Below are 13,619 nucleotides of genomic sequence, written 5' to 3' on the forward strand. Positions count from 1 at the left end.
ATAAATGTCTACACATAAACATTTGTATATTTTGATGTGCACAGAAAGGTTTAAAATACTGTTATTTTTTCAGTATATAACAGTAAGAAGGTCACTTAGATCTATAGCTTTTTCAGTGTCAACGGATTTATTGAGTAGGATTTTGAAGGAGTATTTTGTGGAAAATGTAATTTGGCTAAGTTTGTACACACAAACAAAGAATTTGACTCTGGTTCGTATAGGAATATAACTGAAATAAAACCAGTTGGAAACCAGTTAAGTTTAGTAGCCTGTAACAAAAAAAAGGCATCAGAGATGAGTTTTCGCTCTCTGGTGCAGATTGATTGCAAAGTGCTGGCAGTCTGGTTGCATTTATAACACAGATAGTAATTATTTGAAAACCTTAACTGTAGTTAGTCAAAGTAAGATCACAATTATCTAGAGACAGTTTGCCACCAGCCACGTGACCTTGCAGTCAAAGCGGTCACACTCTTAACCTCTGGTCAACTAGTTGGTCACTCCAGCTACTTGCAATTGGTTGCTTACAGCAAAAAAAATTCAGTCCAGTCACCGGGCAAAGACATTGTGATCCTATGTACTATAGTGTGACTTAGCCCTTATGTTAATGTTTAAAGGTCTGCATCCAGTAAATAAATGCTCACTGATTTTTCTGTTTCTAACACTTCTTTTCCCCACACAAAACCAACTCTGTCATTGTTTGGTGGCATTATTAAAATCTGCAGAATGTTTATCACAAACTGGCTAAAAGTAGGTGGCAAGGAGTCCACACAAGATGTTTAATTGAAGATAATTTAATAAACATAAACTAATCAAGCCACAGACATTAAAGATGGTTAATGCAAGGTGGACTGGAAGTGAGAGACTGAACAGTTCATCTGAGCCAGCTTATTTAGCCTGTGAGGCCCAGATGAATGCATTAGCTGATGGCCCTGCCATATCAGCCATTTATCAGTAGAACTACTCACCCCATCCCACACCAACCCACACCCCCCACCTCTTAATAATCAAGATTCAACCTTGACACTGGAACTGAACTAATCAGAAATAAACCAAAATAACAGAAGGCAATATTGAAACATTTGAATATTTATTAGTACACATAATAACTGCTACAAACATGTACTATTATTGCTGCTGCTGTTGTGAAAATATATTTTTATCTTGTACTTGTTGTAACTGCTGTACTGTATTTGTCTTTCCTGAATTCTTTTCCAGATCTCAGAGCAGTGACTGTCAACAACCATGAGCAGCGGAGTGAATATCAAAGTCATATCTCGGAGGCAGAGTGACGCAGGTGTCAGCTCCAGTCTGCCGTCACCTCGAAGCACAATGTCGGTCTCAAAGGCAGAGCCCAAAGAGCAATACGGTGGGCTCCCTAATCCCACAATGCAGTATCAGCACAGCGCAAAACGACGACCTACATATTCTTCACTGTCTGGTTCTTCAGGAGCTGCAGAGCTGCTGAGAGGTGCCACTTTAAAGAACAACCTGCTGCACCAAAAGACTAGCATGTATTCACATAGAAGCTCAGCAGCTGCAGGGCGAGCTGATGGAACCTGCTCAGCTTACAGCAGCCCTCAGATACCAAGGAGGGAAGTTCCACGCTCGAAAGACACATCAGACATCCGCAGCGACACGATAACCCAGAAAGCTTTGAGAGACCTTCAGTTAAGAAGAAACACTAACAAGAACTGGACCTTTGGAAAGTATCGTCAGAGGAGTGTGGACAATGCACAAGAGGGTAACACTTTGCGACACCGCCCACCAAATCCTCAGGTAGGCTACGGAAGAGGACGTCTTCTTTATAGTAAAAATGCAAATGGAAATGAGATACCAGGAGTATCTTCAGCAGGGATAGAGAACTTCCAAAAAGAAGTGAGGAACCTCTCCAACTATGACCTGGAAGCTTCTGACAGGGAGCTTTTCAACAAATCAAAGTCTTCCCATCAAACATTCAACCTGCCACGCAGAGGGAGTGAGCCAGGAAAGGTCAACATGGCTGCTGTTGCTCCATTTAGATTCAGGTGAGGGCAGTGTTTCACCTTTTAAGATAGGAAGATATACAATAGATTGCAGTTTATTTCTAGGACACAGAAAATAATGCACACTAATAATGTCTCATACTTTTTTATTATTCATGGTCTTATTAAAAGAAAGACAAAAATCCCTGCTCCCTGGTGTCTGTTAGTTTATGCATATAGCCTCACACTGTTGAATGCAGTATTCAGTGGTCAAAAGTTATGTCTAAACAGACATGGATTTAAACCACCGTTTGTTTGTTTGACCCGTTTGTTTGTTTGTTTGGTTTTTTTATAGGTTTAAGATTCATGAGGATACAGAAACCTCCCTGGATGATCTCAGTGACTGCTCCTCTGACTCCATGGAGGTCTGTTGTGATGATCTAGGTGAGTCTTTTTGAAATTATTTCCATTAATCTTTCTACTGGACACATCTGTTGTTATAAAGCAGTTGTTCTTAATGTGGGGTCTTGCACCTCTAGAGTTATCTAGAGGTGCTAGGAGTTACCAAATAACTTTGGAGCGTCATAGACTTTGGAATTTCCGTGATCTTTGCTGTTGTCATATGAAATGTTTAATTATTCTCATTCATATGAGTAAATAAATATAAGAAAAATCCACAAAAGAAAACTTTTTTGTGGAAGTGGGATCAAATTTAAGGTAAAACTCATTAATCTCTTATATGGTATTCCATTTCTCTCTTATGGTTTATTCTATGCTCTTTGATATTCAGTTAAGGCAAACAAATCACATCCAAATACATGAAACACTCACATGTGCTGCCCAAACTTTTAAATGGGTGTCAATATAAACCCAGTAAAATTGATGCTTAATGATAAAAAGGGTGAATTCGGGATGCTAAAAATTATGAGCAAGACTGATGGATTTCCATCAGTCTTTGACTTTAAATCAATTCACTCTTCTTCTTTTCACTCTTTAAGTCTTTTCTAGTATTGTTATCCCCAAAGGACCTACTTAATTCGTTAAAAAATGAACTTTTTTTCAATTAAAACTGAAAGGGTCAGGCAGTTTATGCAAAAAAAGAAGGAAAACAAGAAAAAAACCCTGTTTTTCCATTTGTATTATATGCATCGTGTAACACTCAAGTTTTTATATGGCTGAGTGTTGACACTGAAGTCAGTTCAGCTTGACAGTTGTTCTCACCAAACTGCTGCCAACTCGCAACAAAATCTTTATGCTGCTTGTACCACCTGTTATGTTCATCAGGATTTCCTGAAGCACTTCACTTTTTCTTTGTGTGCATGTGGGAAAACAGATTGTTGGCAGAGAGTACTTCTCTCAAATCGCACACCACTGTTAATGCAGCACTGTTTATCAATGTTTTTGACATCTCTGATGTGCCATTACAATCAAATTTCCATTTTTTTTTGCATCACTGCTGTGTAAAACATAAAAAGTTGAAAGTTATTTTTGCATCAGCCCTGTTCCTCACACATCCTGTTGCTTGGACACTGTAATACAAACATGACGAGTGAACATAAACAGGCACAGTGTGTTAAAATAGTTTGTATGGTCACTATTTCATTGTTTTAAGGGATAGACTTTTCCAAATGAAGATTCAAGCAGTTACCAGCATGGCAGATCTGTTAAATCAAATTAGAGAGACTATTTTATTAAAGCTCTACTGTAAGTAAGTAATATTAATTAAGAGAAATAAACAGACATCACAGAACAAAATTATTATTTAAACCCGTATGTTGTAAAACTGTTACACAGAAGCTTCTATATTTTATATTTTAATATTAAACATTGTTTTAAACCATTGTTGGAAAGTTCTTTTAGAACTGTCACAATGATTGACAGTAATAAACTGGTCAAACATGAAAAACCACTAATCTTTTCAGACAACATCACACAAACAACTAAAACTCAAAGTGTGGAGCATTTAAAATGTGGACCCCACCATGATGTAATCGATTGTATCTGAACTCTTGAATTCTTGATTGTAATATTGTGGTTATTTTTTATTATTTACTTTTGACCCAGTGTCAATGATGTTTAGAAAAGAGAATGAAGAGCATCAGCAAATTTAACTTGTTTGGGCAGTAAGTGGCATACATACACTGTAGTGTTGAATCGCATGGCTGCAGATACCAGTTTATTTGTGTATCTTACATGCGTGAAGTCTCTGTCTGTGAACTCCTACACAATCAAAAGCTGAACATCAAAACTTGGCACTTCGGTGCATTTTAGACCCCTAAAGGTTCTTATTTTTTATCAAATATGTTATCATGTTGCCTAGCAACCACTTATCAACAGACTGAGGTGACCTATTTGTAATGTTTAGGCATCTATAATAACTTACAAAGGCATCATACTAAATTTCATAACAGCAACTAATTTATATCTGCAAAATATTTGAATTCTGCATGATATAGCATGATGTCATCATGTTGCCTAGCAACCACATATCAATGGGCTAATTTATGGATCTGTAACACTTTATAAAGGCATTGTTTAATTTCAATTTCATGACAGTAATGTCTAATTTTTAGATCCACTAAATGATATTATGGTCTTATTTTTAGTAGATATTGTGACCATTATGTTGCTCAGCAACCACCTACCAATGGACAAAAAGAGCCAATTTTTAGCATCTTTGCACCTGTAACAGCTTATGAAAGCATCATATCATTTTTCCTTTTTTTGTGTGGGTGTGTTCTTATTTTCAGCATGTTAAAATCCCATCATTTATAGCCAAAAAACATGAATATTATTGTGTGCTATATAGGACATATGAGCCCATCGCATTGCAGCCAACTAGCAATGAACCAAAATTCTATTTATATAGAATATCAGGACATGGGCTTGGACATGTATGAGTATTACTGCCATGAGTTGAATACAGAAATCAATAACTACAACTGGACCAGATTTAGTCTTGGTTGGGCAACTAGTACATTCAGCCTAACAGCAAGCGATATTGACTCAAATTAACAGACAGTGATGCCCTCTTTAATGATTGAGTTAGCAAAATTCATCCCAGTAAAACTGAATTTACAGGGATGCATTCAAGTATTTTGAATTAGTTATGTTGTTTATTTCTGGATAACCCAAATCACACAGACTTTGAAAATGGCCTCACATAAATGCCACGGGCTATTTGAAAACCCTTTAACTGACTTCTTAATTATCTTAATCACTTTGAGGGTTGAGAGCCTTCAGCCAGCCTCCTCTGGGAGAGACCAGACCAGCAACTGAGTGGTCCTCTGCCGAGGGTGGACAGATGCATGACTGAGAGACTGAGTGGTTTGATGGGAGGATCAGCTTTCACCTCCTGTCTGGGAGTTTCTCTTCTCCCCAGTGGAAAGACTTAGGGAACGCTTAAATTCATAGAGATGTGTCTTTGTAACCTGTCGTATGTCTTCAGCTACATAGCTGGAAGATGAAGTACATGTGTAACACTGATGGTTCCATTCGGCAGAAATAACTGTTCAGTTAGAAAAGTTTCCGGATAGGAAGAGTCACTACTTTACAAACAGCAAGTAGTAGACAAGACCATTTAACCTTTGCTATTGTGTCTTGCAGCTTGAGCTCATCAGTAGACTTTCGTTCAGGAAAAAAAATCATAATTATTCATCCCTTAGGCTTCTCACATTCCAGCTAACACAATGATTCCATTACATCTGTATTTAGAGACTCTTGCATCGCATTAGAACCCCATTATGACTTCAACACAATTTTTACATGTGCTTTTAATTCTATGCTTCGACCTACAGCTCTCTGCAAAAGGTGCACCTGCACACATTATGTCAAGTCACATGGCAGAGAGGCTGTTCAAATCATCTTGAACAGATGGTTTCTAATGACTTTGGCTGTGTGGTTGTTGTTTGATTGCTTGGATATGATTCTTGACAATATTTTGTGATCAATATGTTTCAATATCAATATCAATTTCAGTGTAATATATGTTATCCCACCTATTTGTTTACATATGAAGCGGGAAGGCAGTTGTTGTTTCAATCATTTGCAACATTGATTTTTCACAAATCAGAGATGTTGTGTTCTTTTTAGGCACACACATTTGTGTTTCATTAACTGGAAATGGCAATGGCACGAGTAAGTGGAATATGTGATAAATCAGTAGTTGATGGAGTGATGGTTGCTGCTTAAAAAAATTCAATATATTCTCCAAACTCAGCGTGGCACAAACCATTACAAATAAACACTTTCAGAATGCAATAGGCCTTTTTCACATTCTGTCTGAAAGCCCAGTAATGTCCATGTGACTCTGTGGTTTTCCCCTTCATGCACATGTGTTGGTCTGCCTGATGTTCCTCAGTGCATTGCATCATAGCAGCTGAGCACCCCAAAAACGATTACACGTGCTGAAAAAGGGAAATGCACCACAGACAGCTGTGTAGCTGTCCTGCCATAGAAGTGTGTGTGTATACACACACACACCTGCATTCACATATGGCCTCCTGGAGGATGTGAATCAGACCCACATACAAAAGAAACCAAATTAAAGATTCAGCTCCACCCACCTCGCGCTTGATGATGCAGTTTAAATTCAGTTTTTATATGTTTTCTAAAGGTGACAGTCACTAATGAGGTTTATATGTTGTTAAAGTGTATTGTCTTCTTACTAACTTCCAGTCATAGCACTTATTCATGTTTGTAATGCTGGTATTAATTCAACGTTTATCTTAGCTACCACCAAGGAAATTTATAACAAAACTATTAATTAAAAAACAATGAAATCTGTACATTACAACCAGTGTTTGGTATCTGTACATTTTATCTTTGTTATGAATCTACCTGCACAAGCATTTAGCACCATCGGGCCTCTCTTGGCTTTTTGGAGGCTTGCACACAAATATGTCTTCACAGCATCTGTGCAGCTTGCGTTCCCGGAATCTTTCCCGCTGTTTTGCCAAAGAGCTAAGCAAATGAACATATGACGTGCCATAAATCCTGCATCAGGCAAAAAGGGTTTTTGCATATAAACCCAGTCAAAACTTTATTTAGATGTTAAGTTTGTTTCTATGTTAGTTTCGGCATGCTAACATAATTAACCCTGTCATGCATGAATTATGACAACCTCAATCAGGATTTTTTTTCCTGAAGTATTTTTATTCATTTTTAAGCATGAAAAGATGAATCAAAATACTTAAGAAAAAATCCTGATTGAGGTTGTCATAATTCATGCATGACAGGGTTAAATAACAATAATTACAATGAAACACGTCACACATCTATAGTAACATTAAACGACCAGTGGGTGGCAGGGTATGGAATGACACATCAGTGTCCAATGTAGTGGTTCATGTGCAATTATACCATCAACACTGACACAAATACAAGAAAACAGCCTTTGAATAGCGGTCCACTGTATTGACCACTATGTGTTAAAGGGTTAACAATGTCGTAAAGCAGAAACTTACTAGATAAAATTGAAAAGGACCATTAATTCTGAGAGGGAATGACCATATCTGGACAACATTTTTAAATAAAGTTAATGGGATTTATATTCTAAATGTTTTTTGTTTGTTCTAAAGTTGATGTTGAATTATTCCTCTCTGGTCCAAATTAATTAGTTGGCCCACTTAAGGGACTTTCAACATCATTTGATAGAAAGTATTCAGTTTGTCAATGTCTGATGCAATCTTTATGCATAGGGGGCTTGTGATCCTATGATTCATTATGAAATCCCCACTCCCTAAACAAACCAGTTATTCACTGCATCGCAAGAGTGAGGTCACCGGCAGTGATCGCAAGTCAGGCAGGGAGGCTTGGATCTCGTGATGAGGAAGAACAAGAGTTGACATTGTTCCAGAAGCTAATTGCCAGATCAAACAGGGTTGCTAGTCCATGAGCCACCCCAGGTGCTCTGAAAGCCTAATAAAAAAGGCATTGGAGTGTGTTGCCAGCCTATTGTGAGAGTTAGAGTTGAACCCTCTCGACACTTAAGCAAGCAGGTCAAACACATCCGGTGGATTTGCACCATGTAGCGGTTTTTTTTAGTCATGTTGGTTAAGTGAATTGTGTACTTTTAAAGGATTTTTTTATTTCATAGAATGATTACATATCAACATGTTCTCATTGTCACAGTTTAGTGTTTGTGTTTTTTTTGGTTTTTTTTGGCAGCTGTGGTTGTGCATATCTGGCGTGGATGACATGCAGCATTTGCGAAAGTATTTCCATAGAGCAGCCTGCATGCGAGTTCTGCAGAGCCTGAGCCTCCTGAATCCTCTTCAGAGACTGCTGTGTCTAATACTGAATGACAATTACACTCGTATGTCAGCAAATAAACCCTGCACAAAATGATGTGACTGGAGTTGCAATTTGAAGTGTGTGCATGCATGCATGTTTGCGTGCGTGCGTGCGTGTGTGTGTGTGTGTTTAAATGCATCTTTTGGTGACGTAAAGATATTTCCAAAGTGTGGTTTTGGGTGTGTTACTTGCTTACACTGGCACATCTTGTTGCTCTCCCAGTCTGCAAAAGTGAAGTCACTCTTTTGGCAGATACACTACATTTTAAGTCATATTTCTTTTTCTTTTTTGTCTTTTTTTTTTTTCAAGCAGTGAACAAAACTATTCAGTTACTTTTCCTTATTTCGTCTGTTGACATTAAGTTTAAATGATTTTGTGCTTATTGTTGATATAGTATGACTAAAGGTCCACTAATCTTTTTTTGGCATAAATCAAGAATTGATATCTTAAAGAAATAGAAATCCTGTAGATAAGGAAGAGGTTCCTCCTTTTGTTGCAATCTGGCAGCCATCCTAATTTATGCTACAGGATGTAATTACATATGTAAATGGGTATCACTTAACACATTAATAACACCTCCACTATCCATGCACCACGTTAAGAGTATTGAACAGTGAGTGAAGAAGGGGGAGGGGGAGAACAAAGGAACCAGAGGAGATGGTGCGATAACGTGCTGTGTTAGAGGAAAATTGTGCCGGTTTAAAAAAAGCCGCACATGATCTATTTTCCTCATTCTGTTGTATTTTACATATTCTGCTGAGACACAGCGAAGCATCTTTAAATGAAGGAAAAATGAGGGAAGGAGGAGGGAGGATGGGAGGGAAGGCGGAGGCGAGGGAGACAGCAGAGAGCAAGGGGAGGAGGGTGCACTGTTGCGTCTTCCGCCGCTGTCATTCTGCTGCTGCGCGGTTCAGCGGCATGAGGGTGTGCTGAAGGGAGGACTGTGGAAAAAAGAGGAAAGGAGGACTGAAAGGAAGGAGAGAAAGGGAGCGCCTGGGCAGCACTGCAACAGCTGCAGCTGCAGCAGCCTGTCAGGAAGAAAAGGAGACAGAGGGAGACAGAGGAAGGAAAGGCTGAAGGATTGCTTTAAATGGACCATTTCTATATATAATTTTGCACAAAGAGAAGGAAGTGTAGAAGCCTGTTTTCTTCCTCCTGATGCTTTTTGATATGGTCTCATGCAGGAGGAATGCTTGGAAATAGTGTGAAAGAGAAGGAGATTTAAAGATGGAAAGGACGGATAGCACAAAGGCATACGGCCAAGCAGATGGCAAAGGAGTTGGTATGGCAGCTAAGAGGGCCAAGTCTGGAGTGCCCCAGAGCACACCGAGGGGAGAACTAAAGGTTTACCGGGCAGGTAGCTCTGAGGGCAGGATACCAGTGCCCTCTAATCTCCGCAAACAGAGGTCTATGACAAACCTGGCTGTGCTCACTGACGCCGAGAAGAAGTTACACCTTTATGAGCCAAAGTGGTGTGATGACATGGCCAAGCCTGGAACAGGGCAGATCAAAACGTGCAAGCCAAAGACAGCAGGGGGTGGCAGCAGTGCTGGAGGGGGCGCCCCTCTCTCCCGAAACCTATCCAAATCTGAACACTCACTGTTCCAAGGCAAACCCAAGCCCTTTAGCCCTCTGGCTGCTCCCTCTGCCCTGAACAAGCAGAGCCGCATACCTCGTGGTCCTTACGCTGAAGTGAAGCCTTTGAGCAAAGCACCTGAGGATGGAAAATCAGATGATGAGATCCTGTCCAGCAAGGCAAAGGCCAATGGAAAGAAACCTGGAGCTGGAGCTGGAGGGGAATGCAGTGCCAAGGGTCAAGGAGAGGAAGGAGCAGACAAACCTTTCCTGAAAGTGGACCCAGAGCTGGTGGTGACAGTGCTGGGTGACCTGGAGCAGCTGCTCTTCAGTCAGATGTTAGGTGAGTACAGCCAAGAAGCCCTAATGCGTTTGCCACCACTGGGCTTCTCAAATACGATGTGCTATGAACCACATCTGCAACACGCCCCCCTTTGAAACAGCCACCACACGGCACCTGCTTGCTGCTCCCGATCCACATTTCCCCTGAACGGATTTTACACAGCTCACCAACTGTGGGGGGGAAAAAAGCACAAAGACATCTTCATGCTTGCAAAGCATGCTACTCTTATTTTATTGAATACAGGCACTGTTTAGCATTTTAACATGAAGCTGAAATGATTCTTATTCCTCTAGCATGTTACTCAGGTTTTTGTGCTTTGGTTTTGGGCGTGTGAAATATTTTCGCTCGCAGTCATAACATTGCTGCCTGATTGCATTAGGCCTGGGGGGTTTTTGGATTATTACCAACAGGCTGATCTCCTTCCGAAAGACTCTCATTTATGGCAACATGTGCATATGCACTCGAGGGTCCATCAGCTTCTCCACATATGCTTCCAAAAACCAGAAATGGGAATAACAGCATGCCATATTAAGTTCATTTTAGGCACAGAGACACACATTTAGCCTCCTCCCAGCTTCATTCATCTGCAGAGCACTGACAGACGGCTTCCACCCAGTGTACTACTACACTGCAAATGGCAAAGAAAATGGCTTTGTCTGTGGAGGTTGTAGGTCAGGTTTTGTATTGGGAAAGCTTTTATGATAAATACAGGTGTTGATTATAATATAGTGGTGATTATGATTCTGATGATTAGATGTTGTATTTGTTTATTTTCTAAATAGATAGCTTTGTATTTAATTGCAGGTGTGTTGTGTATCTAATTATAATCTAATTTGGATGCACTGAACACCAAATCTAATTGTGAGATGTATAAAATGACATGTTGGAGTGTATGTATTTCACAACTTAATCTTTGCCCTTATATATACATTGACAGACAAGCAAGCATGTCTTCTTCCATTCAACTCAACATCATCATGTTTGCTGTTGCATCTTAATGAACACATCTGTAATGATTTGATCTGTTATCCACGCTTCATTAGTATGTGGACATTTATCATTCATACTGGTTACACTTACATACTGCAGAGGCCAGTAGGAACTTTATACTGTGCTGGCTGCTCGAATCCCTTTTGTGTAATTAACGGTGGAGCCACAACCAAAATTGCAAAGAGTTCTGGAGGTTTGGCACCACACCCATATCTGCTTTATTAGCTTAAATTTGCAGCTCAGTGCTTGAGGCTGATATTTCTGTATCCCTCTGGCTCAAATGGAAGGCATTTTTGAAAAAGTTGTTTTATCTTTTTAATGAACTGTGAAAAGAAAAATAGCCTTCCAGAAACAGGATACAGGGAAACACGGAAAGACATTTAAGTTTTTGCATCGAAGAAGAATTGATAAGCAAGAAACTGAGAAAAAATCTTTTCATGTTACAGTAGTAATGTCATTGTTTTGGGTTGAAGACAGCAGTGTCAGAGTTATAACAGAATGTTATGTTTTACCAGTTTACAGAACTTTTACAGTGAACATGCCCGTTACTGCAAATATTTTTTTTCATGTCTGCAGTACATTCATGGCCTGGTTAATGCTTATTTCTGTGCTCCGCATCAGCAGCATCTCTCGTTATGAGCTCCTTGAAAGGATGCATTTATTTATGAGTATAGTGGGTCTCTTTGTTTTCCAATAGGGCAAGAATGGTCATCTTAGTTAATAGGGTAATTTATTAATTTAACCATTTATGTTTGTGCAGGACACTGGAGCATTACTGTACATACCACTCCCTCATCACAAGGCAAGGTTTCATGCACATGGATACATAAAAAACTCCTTCCTAAGATCTAGAATAGCTTCACAGAGCAGCAGAATTTGGAATAAATTAAAAAATCAGTTGCATTACATTATTTTCAAAGTAAAGCACATACAAGAAGTCCACAAAGTAGTAGAGTAGTACAGACAGAAATACATCTGATAAAACCCATCTACCCTAGACAACATGGGGACGAACAAATCTCATTTTGTCATAATTGGAATCTGTCATGCCAGATCTTCAGAAATGAAGCAGTGGTCTATATCTGTCACAGCGGATCTAGAGATATTGGTTATGTTTGCCTTTTTTTGTCGAAGCTACAGAGGCACGCAAGTGTCAGAGAAGTTCACTTTTACACACGTTATCATAAGGGTAACTTTTTAAAGGCCACATTATCATTTTCATTTTACTTTTAAGGTGGTATTTCCAGTGTATTAGTGGGAAACTCTTGTTATCTCATACTTAGGAGTATTAGGGCCACAGTAAGAAAAACAAAAATTGTATTGATCATTTTGAGAATAAAGTAGAAATTTTGAGATCAAAGTTGCTGTTTCAAGACATTATTTATTGCACGAGGGTGTAAGTGTTGGTATCCTTGCATCTGTCCATTGCCAGCTATTTCATTTTGTACAAAACTGCCAACTCTTCATGTTTGTGTGGTTTCTCCATCTGACCAGATGCAGCTTTCTGCACCATATTATCAGTGCCCTTATAGTTATCACCACCACTAAAACTGATTCTGAAGTACGATTTCACAAACTCTACACAAGGCATGAAGAGGGTGTAGGAGCCGTGGCACTTTGTCTTGAAACAACAACTGTAATCTCAAAATTTTGACTTTCTCAAAATAGGATTTAGACTTTTTTCTCAAAATATAAATTTGACTTTGGACTTTTCTCTAAACTTCTACTTTAATCTCAAAAAGGTTAACATTTTTTTTCTTAATGTAGCTCCAATATTCTGTTGCACATACCTGTGTTTTATACATTTTTAATTTTTTTAAATGAAGAACCAAAGACACTTTTCCTCTTACACAATATTTTGAAAAGGTAGGGACTAGAGATTAAATGGTTTTATGTATTTTTACCACTCCACAAAGATAGATTGTTTAACAATGACTGTTAACCTCTTTTTTTTTTTCTTTTTGCACCATTAGTCACAGTTCATGTTTTCTTAGAAAGATAAATATTTTCCAGTTGTCATCTACTACGTCTGCCTTTGAAATAAGAAGGTTCATGTGAGCTGCAAAAAGATCCTGCCCTTCCTTTTTGCCCTAAAGCAAAAACCTTTTTTTCCTCTTTCTGTCAAGTTCTTATATTTCCATGTGCAATTTAACCCCCTGAACAGGCATAAAAGTGAAATGTGGAGGTTGAAAAAGACTGCAAGTCCCTGCTGTTTTATTTCTTGGTGACTTGGTGCAACATGCGGTTCCTTTAATGTTAATCTACCAGTGTTTGTAAGGTTAATTACTGAGGACCTCTAGCTATTTTAGAAGGAGTCTTTTCAAACTTTTATCTTTTCCTACATTGTGAGTATATGGAGTATCTCCTGAGATGTTGCATCATTCATAGGACTTTCCCATTTCAGATCTGCTTCAGTATTCTGTCTGAGTTTCCCTTTCTCCATCCAACTGCAATGC

General features: G+C 38.9%; 1 protein-coding gene across 9 annotated transcripts in view; it reads left to right on the forward strand.

Annotated features, from left to right (window-relative positions):
• LOC146517997 (neuron navigator 1-like) overlaps positions 1 to 13,619 on the forward strand; it is an 86,928-nt gene that overhangs the window by 31,802 nt on the left and 41,507 nt on the right. For 7 of the 9 annotated variants that reach the window (XM_085161357.1, XM_085161355.1, XM_085161361.1 and 4 more), the window contains 2 exons: positions 1,216 to 2,024; positions 2,317 to 2,405. In XM_085161357.1, coding sequence (XP_085017483.1) covers positions 1,243 to 2,024; positions 2,317 to 2,405 — 871 coding nt within the window. In that variant the 5' untranslated portion in view covers positions 1,216 to 1,242. Of the gene's footprint in view, positions 1 to 1,215; positions 2,025 to 2,316; positions 2,406 to 9,082; positions 10,174 to 13,619 lie in introns of those variants that run through there. The other 2 variants (XM_085161362.1, XM_085161365.1) reach the window with 2 other exon arrangements.

The sequence above is a fragment of the Neolamprologus multifasciatus genome, chromosome 5 (genome assembly GCF_963576455.1).
Source record: "Neolamprologus multifasciatus chromosome 5, fNeoMul1.2, whole genome shotgun sequence".
NCBI classification, from domain to species: Eukaryota; Metazoa; Chordata; class Actinopteri; order Cichliformes; family Cichlidae; genus Neolamprologus; species Neolamprologus multifasciatus.